At 45.2% G+C, this 22,766-nt stretch overlaps 2 protein-coding genes across 2 annotated transcripts; one reads left to right on the forward strand and one right to left on the reverse strand.

Moving 5' to 3' along the window:
• Window positions 1-468: 468 nt before the first annotated feature.
• Window positions 469-18,608, reverse strand: LOC113506717 (integrator complex subunit 1-like; the record flags this gene model as incomplete). Its single annotated transcript, XM_026889549.1, is given in 37 exon segments — window positions 469-525; window positions 528-638; window positions 863-1,058; window positions 1,509-1,729; window positions 1,865-2,062; window positions 2,396-2,493; window positions 2,496-2,527; window positions 2,717-2,733; window positions 2,735-2,842; window positions 3,286-3,345; window positions 3,347-3,421; window positions 3,882-4,015; window positions 4,402-4,552; window positions 4,982-5,170; window positions 5,584-5,759; window positions 6,221-6,387; window positions 6,838-7,072; window positions 7,445-7,628; window positions 8,078-8,227; window positions 8,624-8,804; window positions 8,938-9,011; window positions 9,313-9,517; window positions 10,004-10,209; window positions 10,709-10,862; window positions 11,190-11,342; window positions 11,914-12,086; window positions 12,363-12,509; window positions 13,159-13,356; window positions 14,670-14,816; window positions 15,048-15,210; window positions 15,935-16,140; window positions 16,485-16,623; window positions 16,796-16,889; window positions 17,025-17,160; window positions 17,398-17,667; window positions 17,859-18,028; window positions 18,278-18,608. Coding segments are annotated over 37 exon segments (5,526 nt in total), but the record flags the coding sequence as incomplete, so codon positions are not given.
• A 168-nt stretch (window positions 18,609-18,776) lies between these two features.
• LOC113506716 (ATP synthase-coupling factor 6, mitochondrial-like) lies at window positions 18,777-20,032 on the forward strand. The gene is made up of 3 exons (XM_026889547.1): window positions 18,777-18,884; window positions 19,033-19,178; window positions 19,791-20,032. Exons 1-3 carry the CDS (start codon window positions 18,792-18,794, stop codon window positions 19,966-19,968), a joined length of 417 nt encoding a protein of 138 aa, XP_026745348.1. The 5' UTR covers window positions 18,777-18,791; the 3' UTR covers window positions 19,969-20,032.
• The last annotated feature ends 2,734 nt before the right edge of the window (window positions 20,033-22,766 follow it).

The following is a 22,766-nucleotide window of genomic DNA, read 5'->3' on the forward strand; positions in this document are numbered from 1 at the left end:
GTTTATGCTGGTATCTGTGCTCCACATTTTGTCCAAAATTCGTCCACTTTTTTTTGTGTAAAAAAGTACCAAAAATCTATCCACATTTACAAACTTTCGAGTTTATATTTTAGATATTTTACAGTTGAAGCTTAAAAGGGTAAAGTTTAGGGGACTTTTATTAGAGACTAGCAAACTCGGCGAACTTCATTTCGCCACCAGATAGCTGTCCCGTTTTTCTGTTGAAATATTTCCTGAATATTCTTTGCTATAAACCTGACGGAGCCCGAGACCTTTCGAACGAATGCAAAACCGTGGAAATCGGTTTCGTGCGTTCCGGAGTTATAGCGTCAGATAGGAAAACCCGACAATTTTTTATATATGTATAGTAGATATTTCTTTTGGATCATTTAAGTGACTTAATGTTAAGAGTGTATTAAATCGTCCTTCATAAGAGTATAAAGCTATTATTTGTATGCGTGTGTGTACTGACGCGATGGTGTCCCTGTGCGCGGCCAGCAGCTGCGCGGCGGGCGCGGGGCGCGCGCGGCGCGGTACCGGCGCAGCAGCGCCGCACGCGCGGCAGCAGCGCCTGCCCGCCGCCGCCCGCCGCGCGCGCCAGCACCACCAGGCACTCCAGGATGCTGTGCACGTCCGCGCTGGAACAGGGAACGTCACGTTAGGGATAATTGATCAGATTCAGCTTTCACGCAACGCCATCTAGTCTAAAACTAAGGAATTATGTGTACTAAACATTTGATAAACATACTTACATTTATTTCTAAACTGCTCGAGCTCTAGTTGTAGACCAATTGGCCAGTCTAATATGTGTCGCAAACTAACGGACTCATCTTAACAGAGGTCGTAATAAGCCAATTCAAACAAGGTACTCACGCAGCAGTGGGCCCGAACAGCTCGTCGTCGGCAGCACCTCGAGCGCGGCCAGCAGATGCGCGTGCTGGCGGGCGGCGGCCGCGCCGGCGCGCCGCGCAGCAGGGCCGCCGCCAGCCCCAGCGCGCGCGACCCGCGCCGCCACGCGCGACCACACGCCGCGCACGTCCGCCTCCATGCGCCACAACCTGGGACAATCATATGTTTTACAGAATACATGATAAATATGCAGATGGTTTGGTTCATGTATCTGCTTATCGCTTCTTTACAGATCACGTATGAGAGAAATGGAAGAAGATAAGAGAAGAGTGGGGAGACATCTATACAACAGTTGAACATTTTGGGCTAGTAATAAAAAAAAAATTATGATACCTATCGTGTGACTGATTCATTATTAAATGATGTAACACGTTCGACTCACGATACCGCCGTGTCAGCTCCTGATTAAGGGATCCGCGTTTGGTCCGAAACTAGTTGGGCATCCCCGATAAATATGCGTTACACCATTTAATAGTAATAAATAATACTTAAAAAAGTATTAATAAAAGCTTTTAAAAAGTCATACTACGCGAATGCATGCTGTTCTGTAAGCGTCAGCAAACAGCTATGATCATCTCTATAAGTTGAGCACTACGTACTTCTGCGCGTGGTCCTTGGAGTGCGGGTGTGGCGCGGCGATGGCGGTGAGCAGCGCGTGCGACACGCGCGTCCGTGGCGCTGGTGGAGCGCGCCGCCGCGCCCCGCAGCGCGCCCCCCGCGCCCCCCAGCCCGCCCCCGCGCCCCCCAGCCCGCACAGCGCGCCCCCGCCCGCCTGCCCGCGCCCGCCGCTCTGCACCAGCAGGCGGAGGATCTTCGGCACCTGCGACACGACACATACGTAGAACACATTGTATAGTTGGCGACATCTAGTGGTGACTTATTGAACATGATTCATATACGTGTGCAAATTTAATGCTTCTTTTCTGAGTAGACCAGTATGATGTCACGTGCGTACCTTCATGTAGAGCAGCAGCAGCAGCAGCGGGTCGTGCTGCTGCGCCGCCCTGGCCACGGCCAGCAGCGCGGGGCGGGCGGGCGCGCAGCGCAGCAGCAGCGCCAGGCGGGAGTCCGCGCGCCGCCGCGCCGCCTCCGGGCCCGACGCGGCCTCCGTCTGCCGCGCCTCCTCCGACACGTAGCGGACCAGCACCTCCAGCTACACGCAGACATGTTACATTATTAAAACAAGTTATACTAATGTACCCTTAATACCACAAAATCAACATTAGCTTCTGTATTCACAGTCAAAACGAAAAAATAAGTGTTTAAACTTGCCGCGATAATACACTAATAGTAACACAGAAAACACAATCAAGAGGTGTCTTATAAACCTCGAACTCTTTTGAAACTCAACTATTTTCTATGTAGTCTTTGCCAAAGCACTATGAAGTCATCGTTTAGCAATCGAATATTTGATTTTCCTATGAGACATTTACTAGAATCACATTATCCCACGAAGTAATTGAAAAATAGTGGTGCCGATGGTTACCTGCTTATGATCCAACCGCAGCGTGTCGTCGGGCACGTAATGCTTGGGCGTGGTCTTGTCGCGGCCCTGCCACACGCGCGGACTCTCGGTCAGGGTCTCGCGAAGTCTAGGACTGCACTCGGAGACCAGCCACTAGAGACAACGAAATAACGATGATTGATGCTAATCCTTGTACCCGTATTAAAATTGTTATAACAATTAACAGAAGCAGAATTCATTTTCGAAAATCAACCTTAAGTGTTTGGCACAAGGTGTATTTTCAATACGAAAAGTCAGATTTCCTATTATTATTTCATATCTTATTTCGGGACTGTATCTCACCCCTCCGGCTGCAGCAGCGCAGGTGGTGAGGCAGTAGTGCAGGGTCCTCCAGGACGCGCGGTGTGCCAGCAGCGTCACCAGTAGCGGTCGCCAGGGGGCGTTGCCAGCACGGAACATGAGCTGCATCTGAATTTAAACAAAATAAATTGATATAACCACTTCTATGTTAGTTTTGAAAATGAAGCATCAACAATTTCGTAGTTTATTTTATGTGCGGTTCTAACTCAGCTTGCATGGTCTCTCGAACACAGGTAATGTGTTATAGAGTCTCCCGAAAACCAATACATCGTAATACTAAGTAATAGTCGCCAGAACGTTTCATGTGATTAAGAATTTGTTTTTCGTATCGATTTGTGTTTTAAATACGGCCATCCTTATTACCTAACTATCAAAATTAGACCGACACGACATATTTCGTATACCAACAACATATATAAAATGTCGTCCTGACTGAAACATGGAAAAAACTCGAGAGTGACGCAGCTTTAACCACCAAGTAACACTAATTCCTAAACCTAATCAAAAATGATAAAGCACAGTAAATCTTAATATGAAGTTGTCGTGCTAACCTGTCGCTGCCTCTGGTCGCTGGGCCCGAGCGCCTCCCGCTGCAGCTCGGACATCCAGTGCCAGCAGCAGGCCGCAGCCGAGCCCGCCGCGGGAGAACACGTGCACCGGGCCCGATACACCGTCCTCGTATTTTACCTGAGACATTAACAACATATTATATTACAAGTCAAAATTGTGAAGGCCAAGGAGCGAGATACAGATCATGCGTTAACATTCTTAGCTGACTATGAACATGTACAACTATAAGAGGAAGATTTTAACTTGCCGACAATTGAGAGGGACAATTGAGACCTCAAGATTTTTAAATAAAAATTGCAATTTTAATGATGAATCGACGCCATTAAGAAAGGAGATCCTTACGAGTGGCTAAACCGCTACGTGACGCGACGTGTTACGGCACCGGCGCAACTGATAGCGGTATACGAGGACTGTACTAAGAGTACAGACTGGAGAGAAAGTAATAGTCTTGAGGATATTTCAATGTACCACTTACATCCAGCGATACGAGACGCGCACGTTTTTCTTTACCTGCATGTGAATGTAGATCTTACTGTAGGCAGTGTAGAGTCGCATTTTGTATAGCAGTATCACTCACATTAGACTCGTAGTGCCCCTCCTGGTTCTTCTCCAGGATGTGTGTGATGACGTCCACGATGAGCCGCGTGTCCTGGCTGCTGATGATGCGGTTGCCGAGCGCCTCCAGCGTGCTGGGCGATGCTGACTCCAACACTGATGGTTATAAGGTTGGAAGTTAACTAAAGACTTTTCTTAGTAAAATAGAAGATAAACAGTGAAGATGAGAGCTTCAGTCTTAGAAACCAGTAACTAGGTGCCTCTGCTTTAATACTATTAGGGAGATGAGATTAAGTAGATTAAAGATTAACTTATTTTTTTTTGCAGCTAGCTTTAGATAATGCTATTTGTCAGATAAGATCCAACTTGTTAATTTTAATTGGAAGTTTTAGAACTGGCAGATGACAATATGAATTATGATAAACGCTTTCCTATGTAGTTCACAATAAAGAGGTTATCTTTCTAACAATTGTGATTAAAAAGTTCTGAAACTGATATTGTCTATTTGAGTGACTCTCCCCAGTAGTCGTATGTATACTGACGCGCGATGAGCTGCTGCTTGGTGGCGTGCGGCGGCACGTGCGCGCCCAGCTCCTGCTTGAGGGTGCTGCTGCAGTTCTGCGACATCGCGCGCAGCACGTCCACCACCGGGCCCGTCAGCAGCTTGCACTGCATCAGGAGCGTGTCCGCGATCTACAGACATATTAGAGATATATAACTTAATTGTTTTAGGACTTGTTTTGTAGCATTGTATGTCGTTCAGAAGTCTGGATAAAGCTGGCACAGTGCCGTAGTATTTGGCATGAGAAAGAGTAGGCCTATGCCGAGTAGTGAGAGGACAAAGGCGGTGGATGATAATATTTATGAAATTGTCAAGTCTTTTTCACGATAAGTGGTTCTTGCTCAAAAGCCAGGATCGTATCCCATAAAAAAATAGTATTTTCAAGAATTGGGCAAAAAAACACATTTTGAATCACTATAAAGAGTAAATAGTAAAAAAAAAATTGATGGTGCAAGCTCATCCATGATCATCCGTGATATGTCAGATCCTGCCTCATGACCTAACGGCGTTCAATGAGACTGCCTGATACTATCTAGTGGAGGGTATTTGATGGAACGTACCTGCATGAGCCTCGTGTCGGGCAGCGGCAGCAGCGCGCGCAGCAGCGGCGCGGCGTGCGCGGGCCGGCGCGCCAGCCCCGCCGCGCCGCCCGCGCTGCCCGCCAGCTCGCGCAGCCACGCCGCGCAGCCCGCCACGTACGGGCCCGCGCCGCCGCCGCCGCGACCCGCACTCACCTCCGCCGATATCAACTGGACCATACACACGAAACATGAAACATTACCTACTATTATGTACACACTGCAGTGGAAACGAAAAAAATATATTCATCCATTTATAGCCCTATCTGTGGCTAATAGAGTACCGGGGCCACGAGGTCTTTTACCGTACAACATCTATTTGCAATTTGGGAGCAGTATCTAGTTTGTAATGTAATGAAATGTACTGTGAATAAGTAGTATGCCTACTCACGACATATTTCACATACATACGACATATTTACATAAGGCTTTCGATAAAAACTGTTTAAAATGTCTAATTAACAATAAAACTCAACTTCATGATAAAAATATTAATGTTTTACAGAAATTATTCTTCATTACCGCCACTTATTTTAGGTATATAAGGAGTCTCTCTTGGTAAAGGAACATCAATATGAACTTACAGATATAAGCTGAGTGAAGGCTGTATCCAGGTCTCCGTGGAAGCTGTTGGCGGCGGTGAAGATGGATGACAGCAGCGGGCTCACCAGCTCCAGCTGCAGTGGCGCCATCACCGCGGAACTGCCCCAGTCGTCCTCCGCCTCCATCGGGAGCTCCTTCTCCGCGAATAACGTGTCATCTGGACAACAAATACTGACTCTTCAACTACTCCCTTGACTGATGCTACAAGAGCAATTTTATCTAGTATTCAGATTTGCTATGAAATAGCAATGCCTGAAAAGTTTTTTCTCTTTGTGTTGCGAAGAGCACTTACGGTAGCCCATTTAAATATAAATATTTAAGCGGCTTTTTAGATATGTACAAATATTTTAACTCATGTGAAAAAATAATAGTAAGCAAATTTATTTTTTTCACAAAGACACAGAGTCTTAAAAATTGGTTGAAATACTTTACACATGAGATCATCATCATGATCCTAGCCGTTTCCCAACTATGTTGGGGTCGGCTTCCAGTTTGACCGGATTAAGCTAAGTAGCAGTGTTTTACAAGGAGCGACAGCCTATCTCCTCAACCCAGGAGTGGAAGGATGTTTACACACATTGAAATGTGATCTTTATTACAAGGTTCCCATAGTATTACCAGGCATGTAGGTGGGCGGCTGCAGGCGCAGCGTGGACGCGAAGGCGTGCCCGCCGGTGGCCCCGCGCGCGCGCTGCACGAGCAGCAGCTGCGCCATGTAGTTCCGCTCCACGCCCAGGCGGACCACCGCGCCCGCCGAGCACGCGTCCAGCGCGTTCAGCAGCGCGCTGGGACAAGTTGGAACACGTATTATTATTCAGTATTTTATATAGAATAATAGTTTTGACTGCTCTGCGCCAAATATTGAATATCACTAGACCAAACCGACTTAGTGATATTTACCAGTCTATTGCAAAATCTTTTTTGTGACTTCCTTACTAGTTTTGATCACACGAGCTTTGGAAGCGGGATGTAGGTGTGGACATAATAGAATACGGTCTAACTACCGTAGAGCCCAGTTAATAATAATATCATATAGTGAGACCGAATAATTGGGCAGCCAGTACGCTGAGGTTCAGCCAGAGCCAGAGCGATCCCGTGACTCTGGCTAAAGCAGTAGAAGGGGCTCGGGGTGATTTTAGTCGGTGGAGGTGCGACATATCCTCACGGCATGCCCTCGACATTGGTTGAAATCATTAGCGTTTCACTCCGGAAAATAAAAAGTAGGCTGAGGTTACCTCATGGAGGCCACGGGCATCCCGAAGGTCTGTATGAAGAGCGCGAGCTTGGCGGCGGGCAGCGCCCTCATGCCGGCCTCCAGCAGCGCGGGCCTGGCCGAGCGCACCATGTGCAGCCGCAGCCAGTCCGGCAGCAGCACCGCCTCCTCGTCGCTGTCCACGTTGAAGGCCTGCGGGGCGTCGTTGCCCACCCACACCGACTGGAGCCACGAGTACATCTCTTGGTTGGTGTCATCTGGTACAGGCATTTAATATGATTAATTACATATCGCAATTCTGTAACGCAAGGTTTGATAGATCTGCGTGATAGATTGCGCAATATATGTTATTTGTATACAATACACTAAAATAATATTGATAAACATAACGAGTTGCGTGTCATCGGATAACTTTGCGATGTTGTGAATAATGTTGAGCATGTGCAGTATACTGCGCATATATACATCTATATGCAACATGTTTCGCAACAGATAATGTTCACTGGAAGCCACTTCTGAAAACAGTATTTTGCAGTAGAGTGATGCCGCTCTACGCCTCAAACGTGCTAGATTACTGTCTAGACTGTAATAGACCATGTGATCGACGCTTGAAACCAGTAGGTGTTTACATATGGAGGGTCCCGCGCAGAGCAGCTTGAGGTAGGCGTGCGCGACCAGCAGATGCAGGCGCGCGTAGCGGCCGCTGGGCCAGTGCAGCAGCACCCGCTCGCCGAAGCCCCAGCCGCCCGACGCGCCCGCGCCCGCGCCCTCGCCCGCCTCCGCCACCACCGGCGGCGGCCCGCTCGTGCGGACCTAAACATACACGTTCATTACGCAACTGAGTCCGGTGAGACTGGAAGCCAACCACTAAGGAAATTCGTAGTAGACTGGGACAGAAAACAACTTAAAACTAAAGATGAAGATTCCGATTTTTTCTTTCTTAATCTGTCTATAGTGTTAATACTAAGAGTATTAAGACATATATTATAACCGCAGCGTCCGAAGACACGCTCCTGTAACACAGGTTTTAAGCCTAGCACAGGCGTCAGGTTACATTTATGCTAAACTGTATTTTTATGTGAATAAAAACTTTTTTTTCCTAATTCTTCGCCATTTAATATTAGCTACCCCTAACATGCATTAACACATTCATAATTGAATACAAATATTTTGTTAACGAAATTAAAACTCCAGGCATAAGTGCTTCAGAACTAAACTTCACCTACATCATTTATCAAAACATCTCCGTATTACTAGCTCACCTTCTGCAGGTAGTCGTACATGATCTGCGTGAGCGCGTGCAGTGCGCGATGCTGCGCGCGCTGCGGCTCGTGCAGCTCGTCCGCGCGCTCGCCCGTGCCCAGCACGCTGTTCATCACCGTCGAGCGCTCCATGATCACCTGCGACAGGTCCTGGGGCAAAGCGACACCAACTTATAGCTGTATACTTTTGGACAATGTTTTTTTAATAAGGTGTCCATCAAAATGGGAATTTCACTCCCTTAATTAGCCTATCTTAACATTATTGGCTTTAACTTACTGATTAATTCTTTTTTATTAAGTTCTAAAGAGCTTACAAATTGTGATATTTTCAGAAGACCGCGTAGCATAGGCGGTCTGGCTAGACGATTCACGTATTTTATAGTGACAATCAGTTGTGAGTTATTTTAGGTGTTTAAGCTTAACAAAAACAATACCCAGTCACGGGTCTAACATCCCTAGTATATAACAAGCACATTGCGCGCTCCCCGTCCCTCTGCCCCCCCGCTACCATCCTTAAAGTACACCCTAACATTTTGAGGTCCTCACCAGCACGAGGTCGGCGTGGTCGTGCCCGGGCGTGTGCGCGACGTACTTGGCGAGGAAGGCGATGTATGCGGCCACGTGCGTGGGCACGCACTCCACGATGCAGGCCGCCCGCACTCGCACTACCACCTCCTCGCGGACCGCCTCCCAGTGAGGCAGCGACCACAGCAGCTCCAGCCACTCCCTGAACACAGACAGTTTGTTGTAACCCTTCCATATTCCGTATAATTAATTTTAGTCGTGTGTGAGATGGTCTGATCCGGCGAAACAAATAATTGAAATATGTGAAATGGAAAATCAGTTTTATTTATACTTACTCAGGGCTTACTTCAGCGCTAAAATCAGCTTCGACCGTCTCCGTGTCCACCGGTTGGAGCACCAGTTTGAGACCCTACAAGCAAATTACGTAGGTGTTTTAAAAATTGTTAACTCACGGTAACAATAGCAAGTAAATCCAAAGTCTTATGCTGAGCAAAATCCCCATACTCCGAAACAGTCCCAAAGGTGCGCGTTTAATTTATCACGCCACCACTTCCTGATCCGGCCTCCGACCGTCTGTGTGTGTGACGATTTCACCATCCTTATGGCTGATATGACCCACTTAGTCCTACTTTAAATGATTGCTGGCACATATGCTGAGATAGGTCCATCACGAGTGTTGGATGTAGCACAGCAGTAATAGGTGTGCGTACCCTGTTGGCGGAGGCGCGCGTGGGCGCGTGCGCGTGCGCGAGGCGCTGCAGGTAGTAGTGCAGCACGGCGCGCGCGCCCGCCGCCGCCGCCGCCACCGTGCGCCGCAGGTGCGCGCACAGCTCGCCCGCCTTGCCGCTCTCCCCGCCCCCGCCCCCGCCCCCGCCCGCAGACAGGAACTCGCACAGGCACTGCACCGGCAACACGCTGCGGGCCGCAAGGGTTGGTAATTAATAACGCCATCTATCGTAGCAGCGCGGCAAATCGCGCGCTGCTGGGTATTTAGCGGTTTATCCTATTTAACCGCGAGTAAAATTAGTGTTGTATGACAATGAAGATATGAAGTTAATATTATAAAACATTTATTTGGAATCCTTCCTAAATTAATAAATATAGCAAGACCCTTGTTCTCAATACAAAAAATACATAGGTACTAAGAGTTAACAGCAACGAATTATGGAACTGCTCGTTCATGTCTACAACTGTAACTTCTTTCTAAAGAACCTTACCCAATCTAAAACAATAAATATTAAGCTGTAGAAAGTTTCATAACTTTCCAACATAGATAGATGCAAGTTCCTAAGTTTTCGGAGTAAACAACTTTTGTCGGTGCAAAGAAACAATATCTACCAAATTGTAATTTTAAGTTTTTCTTTCACCTTTTTCTTAAAGAACTAAAGTTATTATTATTACCTGAGCTCAAGCTGGTCCTGCTTGAGCAGCTGATGCAGCCAGGGCATGGCGCGGCGGGTCCCGTGCCTCTCCACCAGGTCCAGCAGCAGCGCGGGCTGGCGGCACAGCAGCTTGCCCAGCCGCATCTGACTGCTCAACGACTGCAGCGAGTCGATGACCGCCTGCGGGGGCTTGCGCGCCGGGCCCAGCGGCTCCAGAGTCGTCAGCTGATGGAAGTAAAGCAATCCGAATAAAGTTAATGTTACATAGTTCATATGGCAAAGGCCTCTCTTCCATTTCACACAAAGGAAGTAAGGCCATTATTTTTCTTCTTAATTTGAATCTTTGATTAGTGACTGTTGACACTCGGCTCTGTTCCAGCGAAGCGACTAAATTTCAATAGCTAACAGTTTTAAATTGTCGAACTTGAATTTTTTTTAATGTACTCAAGAATGTGTATGGCAGAGATTATCAAAAATGGTAAGGTTTGGAACAAGTCTTCAAAAGAAATAACTGATGTATAGAAAACATAGCACGATAAGACAGCGTGCTGCTTGGGAGTTTGTTGCATCGTTTTTTCTCTCACAGCAAAGCCCTTAGGAAGCGGTGAAAGGTGGGCGGACCTGAACAGCAGTCCAATGTAACCTGACCACCAAAAAGCACTACTTAGTAGCCTAATTTGAATTAGTGACTTCTGATTTGACTTTGACATGTTTTGATAATTACCTGGCTGAGCAGCCTGGAGGAGTGTTCCGTGACGGGCAGCTTGGCGTTGCTGGCGGCCGCCAGGTGTGTCTCCAGCTGCAGGATGGCGGCGCGCTCGGCCTCCGCGCGCTCCGCCTCCGCCGCCGAGCTCGTGGTCCACTCGATACTCGGCTTGCTGGCCACAAAACATACCAGTTACATCACAAAGGACTGTCAGTTAATTAATCAATAGTTAACTATTGTAGTGGGAATTCTGCTACCCTGATGTTAATAATATTGGTGCATGCTGTATGTTTGCGTCAATATAAGCCATAATTATATTATAATAAGCATACCGAAATACCGATTCAACAAGCACGCAATTTTACGTTAGAGTTTTATTCGCGTTTAACTATAAGCTGAATTTTTAACAGAAAAACACTAAGATTACTTACTTTTTCAAGTACCTAAACAGATGGAAGAACCTATTGTACGGTCATATAAAGTCACAGTGTGTACTTACGTAGTAATACATGTCTCGATGAGCGCCCTGAGCGTGGGGTAGGTGGCGGCGGCCCGCTCGGCGAACTGCAGCGGGTTGTGCGCGGCCAGCATGACCAGCAGCAGCCAGCCGCGCCAGTACAGCGACGTGATGGCCAGCGGCGGAGGGGTGTAGCTGTGACAATAATGTGTTGGTATGTATTAATCTTCAACAGTTTTCAGTTGCCACACATTGTTTAAAAAAGAAACCTACTGCAAGAAGTTTAATCCTTGGTAGCGGGAGATTTCACAAACATTCAAATCACAAGACACCAAGACTCAGAACAAGCATTAATGGATCACACAAATGCTTGTCCTACTCGGGGATCTAACCCGTGACACATCGCGCTCAGTGGAATTAAAGTCTCGGTCAGTCAATTTCGTCATGCCCCCCATGACGAAATTGACTGACCGAGACTTTAATTCCACTGAGCGCGATCATATCACCATCATTCAAGCCTTCGAAGCCCAAATCTTCGATTTTTATAATACGGATAATACCGTAAACCTCAGAACGACACAAAAAATCTCGCCAACTTAAAATGCACCTAATGGCGATAGTTTTTAGTATCATTTTCAAATGTCATACATATATCTCTTTTACACTTCCGATTTGAAATCCTCATATTGGTTCCTATGAAATAATTTTATATTTTATACCCCTTGAATATAAAACAACATGCTATTTATATCTCTAAGTCCCTCACCCTGGCGGCAGTGAGATATTATCGGGGGGGTTGAACTGGCACAGCTCGAAGATGAAGTTGGCGACCTCCAGGTTGTCCACCTGCAGCGGGTTCTCCTCGGCCGGCAGCGCGCAGGCGCGGCGGACCAGCTGCTCCACCAGCTCGAACACCTCCGCGGGGGATATGGGGATCTCCTGGGGATTGTTATGTAAAGGGAACGGTGATTAATGCAATCACTAGAATTACGATACACTCCATACAATTTTTTATCCCCACACTCCAACATTTTTAAATTCCCTATTTTTCGCATTCAAAAGAAGTCTTCATTCTATTTCGAGCTTAAGAGTATCCTTGCCTCAAATTTTCCTCAAATCAGTTCAGTAGTTCAGGCGTTCAAACCCTATAGACAGATACACAGAGTTACTTTGGCACTCATATATGAGAAGTATAAACCATTATGTCGGTATCACCTTGGAGAGTCCGATGTAGACGATCTTGAGCAGCGTGGTCTTGAGCAGCGGCGCCTCGCAGCAGATCCTGTAGGTGAGCGCGCGCTCGGACTCCGGCGGCCAGTTGTCCACCTTGCTGTAAGACTCCGCCGGCTCCACGAACATTATCTGAAGACCATATCACATAAGTATTCTTTTGCTAAAGAAATGCAGTGCCATTGTATCCTGCCCAAACTTAATTCGATTCCTAGCTGACTACCTACCTGACCGCCAGCAATTTGTAAGGCTAGGTATCTAAAAATTTGGAATCCCGTGGCTCCGCGTGCGAAGAGACACACTGGGGATTTTAGCCGATAAGAGTCCGGACTCTTACCGACTAAAAAACCCAGTGTGAAAACGCCCGGACGGAGGAAAACCGTGTGGGTTTGCCCCGCGAATAAAAAAAAGATATCTATGAATTTCATAGCTACCATAAGATAACCTCGGAATGTTAGGGTCTATGTATCAAAATATATTACATTATGTAATGGTTGGGATGGAAGAAAGAATGGGAATAGTATTATCAAACTCACAAAACGAAGTTGGCATCGGCACAAAATGGCAAATATTTTTTTAAGCGATATAGCTGTCATGTTTAATTTACGATCTCAGTACAAAAATCACTAATCAAAAATCACTGTTGACAGTGATATCGAACTAATTTTGTAAGTTAGTCGTAGTACCAGTGCAGGTTAAAGATCCTGGGTTTAACTTTAATTTATATACTCCTTTTGTTATTTTCTCTTCTACAATTATGACAGATGCATTATCATGTTACCTTATTAAGTGCCAGCTGGAAGTCATGCCTGGAAGGTCTGTAGATGGGCATGGCGGTGTCGAGCAGCCAGTTGAGCGCGGCTCCCTGGATGTCGCACACCTGCTGCTTGTACTCGGGCAGGTGCTTGCTGTGAGACGCCGTCACCAGGCAGCAGCAGCAGAACAGGTCGGCCAGGGATGAGAACGCGCGCTCGCGGACCTGCAATATGTTACGTTGGAGTTAGATTTAAGCATTCGGTCTGACTAGGTTGATGAATACAAATATAAAGGAATATAATAAAGCGGATGTTAATAAAGCGGGTACTCTTCGCTATGCTTATTTTAATGGTGGTTTTGATATTAAATTTTTATGATTTTTTATTTTTATTTTATGTATACGTCAATTAAATGTCTCAGAAGAATGTCATGCATGTTCGTCCGTCTGAATAATTTTTGTGTCCCAAGGGGTTTCACAAACCCGACGGGGGGTCACATTTTGTGCAGTGGATGTGGTCTTAGTACCAGGTGAAGAGGCCGACGCTGGCCGACGCTCTCTACTCGTCGGCCTCCGAGACGAAGGAAGCCGTCGGCATTTATTAGCCACCGGTGCCCCGCAGTCGGTGCGTGTTAAAATGCTATGCATTCCTGAGCACCTACTAAATACGGGGACGCTGTACGGCAGTTCAGGTTTAGTCAGTAAGAGTCTGACACTTCCTCCCCCGAGGAGGGGGAATCCTCATGGACTGGGTGTCCATGAGGATTCCCCTAAAAATATGTGTGTGCCTGTATGTGGGTACCTCCTGCGCGGGCTCGTGCGGCGGGTGGTGCGCCAGCCAGCGCGCCAGCGGCAGCAGCGCGGACCTATATGTGTGTGCCTGTATGTGGGTACCTCCTGCGCGGGCTCGTGCGGCGGGTGGTGCGCCAGCCAGCGCGCCAGCGGCAGCAGCGCGGACCTATATGTGTGTGCCTGTATGTGGGTACCTCCTGCGCGGGCTCGTGCGGCGGGTGGTGCGCCAGCCAGCGCGCCAGCGGCAGCAGCGCGGACCTATATGTGTGTGCCTGTATGTGGGTACCTCCTGCGCGGGCTCGTGCGGCGGGTGGTGCGCCAGCCAGCGCGCCAGCGGCAGCAGCGCGGACCTATATGTGTGTGCCTGTATGTGGGTACCTCCTGCGCGGGCTCGTGCGGCGGGTGGTGCGCCAGCCAGCGCGCCAGCGGCAGCAGCGCGGACCTATATGTGTGTGCCTGTATGTGGGTACCTCCTGCGCGGGCTCGTGCGGCGGGTGGTGCGCCAGCCAGCGCGCCAGCGGCAGCAGCGCGGACCTATATGTGTGTGCCTGTATGTGGGTACCTCCTGCGCGGGCTCGTGCGGCGGGTGGTGCGCCAGCCAGCGCGCCAGCGGCAGCAGCGCGGACCTATATGTGTGTGCCTGTATGTGGGTACCTCCTGCGCGGGCTCGTGCGGCGGGTGGTGCGCCAGCCAGCGCGCCAGCGGCAGCAGCGCGGACCTATATGTGTGTGCCTGTATGTGGGTACCTCCTGCGCGGGCTCGTGCGGCGGGTGGTGCGCCAGCCAGCGCGCCAGCGGCAGCAGCGCGGCCGCGTCGGCCCGCGCCGCGCGGACCACCTCCCGCGTTAGCGCGCGCAGCGGACGCAGGTAGTCCTCCGGCCGCAGGACCAGCTCCTGCATGCACAAGCATATTTTAATCAAAATCCACTACTTGCGTATCAAGTCACAAAGGCCAGAATCCAGGGTCGCAAACTTTTCACAGTTACAGTTATGACATGTACACACAGAGTGTGCGAGTGACGTGGGTAACGAAAATTTTAGGATGCTACGAATGTCCGACTTGGTTCAAAATCTCTAGTAAAACACAAGGCGACTATGGCAAAAATTCTAAGTTCCAGCTCTGACCTGGTATGTGTCGGCCATGGCGGCGGGCACGAGCTGCGGCTGCGCCTGGATGAGCGCGGCCAGCACCGCCATGTTGTTGGGAGAGCGCACGTTGGACAGCTCGTTGTAGATCGTGTGGGTCACCACGCTGCGCAGCAGCGGCGGGCTGTCTGATACCATCTCCCTACACGAGAATTATGTAGGTTAGTCAATACCACAAATACTACAGGGTGGAAGGGACGTCATACCGATCCCGTGGTCCAGGGGTTCTGGATATGATTCCAGACCCCCCAGCGTTGGAATTTTTCATCGGTCTTTTGATGAATTGGTATGAATAAACCGATTCGCGGCTTGCTCGCGACCCCGCTACTGCTTCAGCTCATGATTGAATGATGAATTGAACATTTTGACGTCACTTTCGGTTAGATTCGCGAGAGAGCGATGACCGACGAGTACCTTTACGAGTCAGCTGATCGGGAGCAATTTTTAGTGTTTCATTTACATTGCCTTTTTTCGTGAAAATAATGATTTTCGTTATGAAAATATTATTGAAATACGTAGGAAAAATGATTTTATGACACATAAAATTAAAAAAAGAAGAAAAGGTTCTTTGCCGTTTTTTATCCACAGGAATGACTTTTTGATACTATACATCTAGAGATGTCTCGGCAAAATTTTAAAAGTGCCTAGAAAGCAGCTTATTTGTATTTTTTACAAAAACTTTGAATTTTGATTAAACAGACGCTAAACAAAATAATCAATTTTGATAAAGAAAACGATAATCTTATTTGAACAAAAAAAAATCATCGGCTGATGGCAATTTTCTATGAACAAGGATATTTTTCAAATTTCACAAATGTCATAAAGAAAATACACAAGTACAAGTACTAGTTGTGAACAGCTCCCACCTGAGACAGGCCTGGTAGGCGGCCTGCAGCGGCTTGGTCTTGAGCCGCATGCGCGCCAGCTGCGCCAGCACGTCGTGGTCGCGCGCGGCCGTGGGCCCGCACGCGTCGCAGTTGCAGCACACGTAGGCCAGCAGCTCCTGCGCGCAGCGCCACAGCTTGCCCGAGTGCAGCCACGCCTCCAGCCGGGACGCCGAGATCATGCGGATCTGCAGACATGTGCAACAATACGCGAATGTTTGAACATAAACGGTTTCCTCGAATGCGAGAGTGGATGCGAATGTCCAGTTGACGAGTATGGTAACAATACAACGTGACCCGCTATAAAATAATTCCAATCTACCGTAACAGTTATTTTATTAAATTCAATTTTGGTAAAGAGAAAGTTCTCAGAATGTTTCTAGGATTTGATTTAGTTAAATTTACATTTCATTTCCAACTCGAGTACTAAGTTATTACATTTGTGTTCATTATGAATTTATTTTACAGAACCGCTAGAAAATATCGAAAAGAGTTTTCTGGTGTTGGAAATATGATGACGTTTATGGCGCACCTCAGGGAAACCGCAGGTGGCTGACAGTAGCTTGAGGAAGCCCTTCCCGATAGCGTCGGGAGCTGCCGAGCGTCGCGTAATCTGTTCCTTGATGGCTTCCAGCACCAGAGCCTCCACTGCCTCATAGCTACTAGAATACCTACAATTCACAAAAAGGTATATATTTTTTCTGAGCATAGTGTGCAAGTTATCACTTCATGGAAGTACTGTGCACGAAAAAATTTGACTGTCCAGATATCACTACGCCCAGCAAAAACGTCTTTTATGAGACTATGAATACAGGATCGTGTACTAGTGTGAGGCCCTTTTACCTTGGAAAGACGGAGTACTCCAGCTCGGTATTGTCCGGGTCTTCTTCCGTGCTGCCCATAAGAGGGGAGCCGGAACCAGAAGGCGACATCGTACCTATTTCGTCAGGAGAAAATGTCATTAGGAAATATATATATTTTTCTAAATTTACTTCTTTATTGGTCTCGACAGAGCGCAGGGTAACATAAGACTGGACTATATTTTCCATGTAATGACTAGTATTAAACTCACCAAGAGTATTATCAGTGGGTATGAGGTGTGATGGCGGCTGCTTAGTGCTGAACGCCGTCACTACATTCTCTACAAAGCATTTACACCAGGAGCACTCCACCCAGCAGCGTTCATTCAACGCATCTTCTATGTATACCTGGAAACAAGAAAACTTGGTACAATTGCACACAGACTTGCTCAGCGCACGCCAGACGCGTCGGTACCAACGTCTACAAACACACTCTTAATCATTTTTATTTTTATTGGAGTCTTATGACACTTCCATAGATCTCAATTTTGTTGTGTTACTGTCTGAATGCTGTATGCAGACACAAAGACAAAAAAAAAAAAAAATTTTCGAAATTTATCTGGCAAATCAAATCTCATTACTCACCTTTATAAATATATCTGGCCAGTTGGTACTCTCTCGATGTCCAGCGTACAGCATATTACATGCCAGCACAAACACAAGAGGATTCCCCTTATTCTTGAAGGCTGCTCCTTGTTCCCGCTTCAATAGTGTACATAAGCTCTGCGTCACTGTCTCATGAGCAAACATGTTTGGACGTATCTTTGTAAGGTAGAGCAAGCCCATGCAGAGTATCGGGTCTGGCTTTGCACGCTGTGACTTCAGGAGACGAATTGATCCAGTTAGAAGTCCAAGCTGAAAAGACACGTATTCTTTTACTATTATTGAAATTCAATACAAAAGCAATAAGGGAACAAGTAATACTAGAATACAGCAAAATATTTGCAAGTAATATCTTGCATTTCATTAGACTAGTCTAAATGGTTCATATTAGGTCAGGATTAGTGCAAAGTCTGTATTAGAAAATATTTCAGTATTTTACTCACCAATTTATCAGAGTTATGTGTGTCCAAGGCTTGCAGAACATTAGGCACCAGGTCCACAGGGTCTACCTCCAAGGATGTACCTCCTACAGCCTCAGCTGGGGATCCAATCCTAGCCCTCTTACTAGGTGGCTGACTGCCAAATCCTGAGGGCTCTCTTTTCCGCTCCACACCTATCCACACACAGATATAAGTCATTTTATGCAAACTGTAGCCTCCACTAAATTATTGAAGGTTCCAAAATTATAGCAATAACATTTTTTAGATAAAATTTTGTAATTAGTCGAACACTACAATATTCATAAAAGTTAGGTAGGTTTTTAGACTGTTATATGATGTGTTATAAACTGGCTAGTTGACAGCCTTCATAACTTGTAGAGGTTATTACTAAGAGCTTCAATTAAATGATAACTGATACGTACTACTTGTAGAGGGCTTGTGTATGTTCCTCTTCTCGGGGTCCCGGGAGACCACTACAGTGGACTTGCTGCCCAGAGCAAAGATATCCTGAGGATGCTGTGGAGCTTTGCTCTTGGCCCCTCTTCCTGCGGACGGCATTTTCCCACGATCCATATTCCACTTTACTATTTATTGAAATATTTATGTATGCAGATTTTACACAACATCGCACGTCTTTCTAGATTTCTGTAATAACTGCAGAATACACTGCCGCTAACGAAAACACAAATAAACCAAATAATAGTGACGTTTTCGTTGTCACTTTGACATTTTTATTTCACAACATTGTTACAGAGTATAAATTTGGATTACCTTCATTTCCTTTTTTCCTGCATCCTGCATTTTAATTCAATTTTCAAGGTAAAATAAAGCTCTAAGCTACTGTTATAATTCACTTTAATAAAATCACAGTGGTTTATTACAGTGAAATACTTAAATTGAAAAAAAAATAAGACTGCAATTTTGATTTCAGAACGTATGATAAGTGAGTATCGATCAGATTCACACTACTTTAAAAAAGCTAGCTGTCAAAATTGTCAAAGGGTCCTAGACAATCGGAAAAACATAAAGGTACTTTATTTTCATTTAAAATCACGGTAAATGCTTTATAGACATCTAATTCTAGTGTATTTGGTCATTATTTCCCATAAAGAAAATACTGTAAACAACCTTCGGTGATCATAGTTATGTAACTGATGAGAGGTTATGTCGGTTTCAGATGCTCACTTCTACACTTTTGGGTGGTCTGAAGGCCGCGCAGGCTTCCGTGGTCATCACCAGGAACCTGGCGGCGGCACAGAAGGTTGCCGACCCCATCCAGCAGCTGTTCCTCGACAAAATCAGGGAATACAAACAGAAGAGCGCGTAAGTAACAATTACATTGACCTTGCTGCACCTGAAGTTACCTAGTTATATCACTGATTATGATCTATGAAGAAGTAAACCAAGTGTCGTCCTGCTTTTTTATCTTAAACGACTATTTAAGTTTCTAATCCAGTTTCAATAATTAGTAAATATCCAATTTTAATAAGTGAGGATTTGTTTAAGCAGAAATATATCATGAAATACTATTTTTCAGATAAAACTAATGTTCTAACAAGCGCAAGGCTCAACATGATTGTCATAAAGGCTTTAAAAGTAAACTAATTTTAAGTTTTTAATTCAAAGAATAATTTTAGTCATTGTCTTTTTGTGTAGACTGTAGGTACTGTCACTTGTTTATGTCACTTGTGGGTAGCTAACTGTTCTATCATTTTCATATTAACACTTAAAGTATGTAAATTGTATTATTTCGGTAATTTGCAAAGTTGTAATGTAATGTAATTTTCTACATTCTTCAACTCAATCATTAAACCAATACTTAAAAAGGCATATAGTTAGTTGACAATGTACTATATTCTTGGTGTAATTTAGCAGTATCTTTCTTTATAAAAAATATTTCTATACGAAACTTATCAAAACATGTTTGATTTCCAGTGGTGGCAAACTGGTGGAAGCTAGCCCGGCTATCGAGAAGGAGATGAAGACTGAGCTGGAGAAGCTGGAGAAGCAGTATGGAGGTGGCCCCGGAGTAGACATGACCTCATTCCCCTCCTTCAAGTTCGAGGAGCCCAAGCTTGACCCCATCAACGAGCAGTTTGTCGCCAAGAAGTGAACAGAGTCTGCTTTGTCAACGGATATTGTATAAGTGTATCATTAAATCAATTAATTAGACTGTATTGTTTGTTTTTCAATATATCTATTTTGAGTTTTTAGAATATACTTAAAATGTATAGTTGAAAGATTATTTCATTGTAGGTATTAGGTATTCATAAAATGATTGTCATCCTCTAATAAATTATTGCAGTTGAAACAATTTTGAATAATTTTCTAGAAAGTAAAAGGTTTTCGAGAACTAAGCATAATAGACTATCCTCGTACTCGGAATAAAGACAAAGCTGCCAGGCAAATATTTATGAAAGAGACATCTATCGGATTAACGACTGCAAAATTATAATTGTACTGGGCTTAGTTTCACAGAATACCAATAGAGGGTGCTGTTATCAGTACTTCCGCTGTATACTTATTTTTCAAAAGTGGGACATGGAGGGCACAATAATTATGCAGTCGGCCAGACTTCATGTGAAATACGTTGTTCAGCCGGACCTATAGGATAAGAAGCATTCAACCCCAACCAAAATTTTATATAATTGACTATCTTTGTATTTCAAACATCTTCGTAAATGATGGTTCCCTGCATTGTTTTCTATCTTCATTGATTATTGTTTTTCTAATATCGTATTGTATAACCATCATTACATTGTAAGGAAATGGAAACAATAAATCTAATTCTTGTTATCTCAGCATGGCCCTATGGTTGAATGCAAGAAAATAGTAGGTACATTGTTTATGTTTAAAAAGTATACATAAATAGAGTTTCTAAGTAGGTATCCCCAGTACCTACTTGCATGTTTTCTAGTATAATTGAATTGTAATATTATAAACGCGAAAGTATGGATATAACGATGAATGAATGAATGTATGGATGGATGTTTGTTTCTCTTTCACACAAAAACCACTGAACAGATTTACACGAGATAATACAAAGTCACTTTATTAACTCATACAATAGTTTTTATCCCGATTTCATGGTCCCGCCCGTGGGTTCACTTTCAATTTGTAGTGGTCGGCAACAGTTAGTAGATAACTTTCAATCTTCCTTACCACATTTAATTAGTAAGAAGGATTGTAATCAATAAAAAAAGGCCATTTGTAGAGGCGGTGTAAGTACGCAGCCAAGTATGCAGTGCCGAGCATCCATAAGGCACTTTAGGCCAGTGCCTAGGGGCCCACTATGACCAGGGGCCCACCACCAAAAAAAGCTCGATAAATTTTTCACTGAATGAAAATAACTTGAACCAAGGGGGCCCCCACTCCTTTATTGCCTCGGGGCCCCTGGGTCCCTAGATCCGGCCCTGCATGTATGGCTTTATGTGGTATCAATAACCCCCATGATGGGCAAAAGGAAACATAGCATTAGATTGCAATTTAAAGCAAAATTTTAATCACCTCGGCCTTCGGGTTTGTAATCTATACGTAACTCTTCTTGCACCTTACCTATAATACCTTTATATGGTGTCATATATCTTATGTGAAAGATTCTCCAAGCTACGGAAATATCTAGAAATGTTTCTGCCCAGTCTTCACAAATCACAGTAGCTACCTATACCTCATAGCAATTCTTTCATTCTTGAGTAATACGGGGTACATACCGTACATAATAATCTATTAGACAAGATAGGCTACTGTATGATTACCAAATCGATGCAAGATAATTTCGGTTATCTTGGCATCAGCCTAAAAGGTGTTTTCCGTAAAATACTGTCACCTGAGCCTAACGTTTATTGGATGAGACCGATGTTTATCAAAGCACTTGACTTTTGAAACTGCGTAAAACTTTCCATTTACATAGTTATCTAGCCAATACGATGTAACTAATATTAATTTCATTTGCGTCCTAGTTTATTATGTGCACTATAATCTTATTTTAATGGGTGGGTGTTTATGACCGCTCTTATACTGTTATTTGCTGTTTATTACTCTAACGAATATAAATCTTTTGTCGCACAGCAGTGAATCGAATGAAGTTATAAAAATTCACGCTCGTTTCATGTTGACGCAGCGAACATCGAACACCATCGAACATATTAAAATAATAAAAAACTACAAAACACTCTGAAAACAGCGGATCGAATCGTCCAATCACGCGTGCGGTATGCGCGGCTAAGTAATCATTGATTGGCCCGAATTTTGTGAAGCGCTTTAAATTTCCCGCGCGGCGCGTGTTTCCAGCCAAGGATGCCAGTCATACCGGAGAATCGGAGGACTGTTGACGCATAACGCGTGCTTCGATGTGAATTTAGTCCTTATGGCGAACGGTTTGTAGGGTCCACGAAGAGTTTCCCATTCTCGTTTGATGTGGATGTGGAGGAAGAGGAGCAGGGCCGGGTGACGCCGCGGCTCGCCAAGCGCATCGGTAGTGCACGTATCTAAGGTAAACAGTTGTTTATGTGCGTTCGAAGGTTTAATTACACGGCTACGTATTTTATGGATAATTCCATTTTTTCAATTTAGTATTTGTACTGTATCTTGTTCTAAGCAATTTACAGGATAGTGCTAATGAAGCAAATAAACGACCTATCCCAATCCCACAGATGTTTTCTGTTACCACCTGTAATTATCGAAGTAGGTAGGTACCTACATTAATACACACAGTTGTAAACAATAGTTTCAGTTCGTTACAAGCGACATCGTTGTACAAGCGTCTAGGCTCCGCAATGATCATTTATGTACATAAATAATAAACGAAAACGTTATCATGTCCCAAATCTAAAACTAACAGTGCCACCGTTGCGGTGTTGTATGCGCGATGTATCCGGAATGCCATCGACGTTACTAATAACCTTCTGTAAT

Source organism: Trichoplusia ni, assembly GCF_003590095.1.
Source record: "Trichoplusia ni isolate ovarian cell line Hi5 chromosome 23 unlocalized genomic scaffold, tn1 tig00003407_group22, whole genome shotgun sequence".
Lineage (NCBI taxonomy): Eukaryota > Metazoa > Arthropoda > Insecta > Lepidoptera > Noctuidae > Trichoplusia > Trichoplusia ni.

Coding starts and splice junctions, on each gene's coding strand:
- LOC113506716 (XM_026889547.1), top strand. CDS start 18,792: ATGATAAGTGAGTATCGATCAGATTCACACTACTTTAAAAAAGCTAGC. Junction 18,885..19,032: donor ACAATCGGAAAAACATAAAG/GTACTTTATTTT, acceptor TGTCGGTTTCAG/ATGCTCACTTCTACACTTTT. Junction 19,179..19,790: donor GAATACAAACAGAAGAGCGC/GTAAGTAACAAT, acceptor TTTGATTTCCAG/TGGTGGCAAACTGGTGGAAG.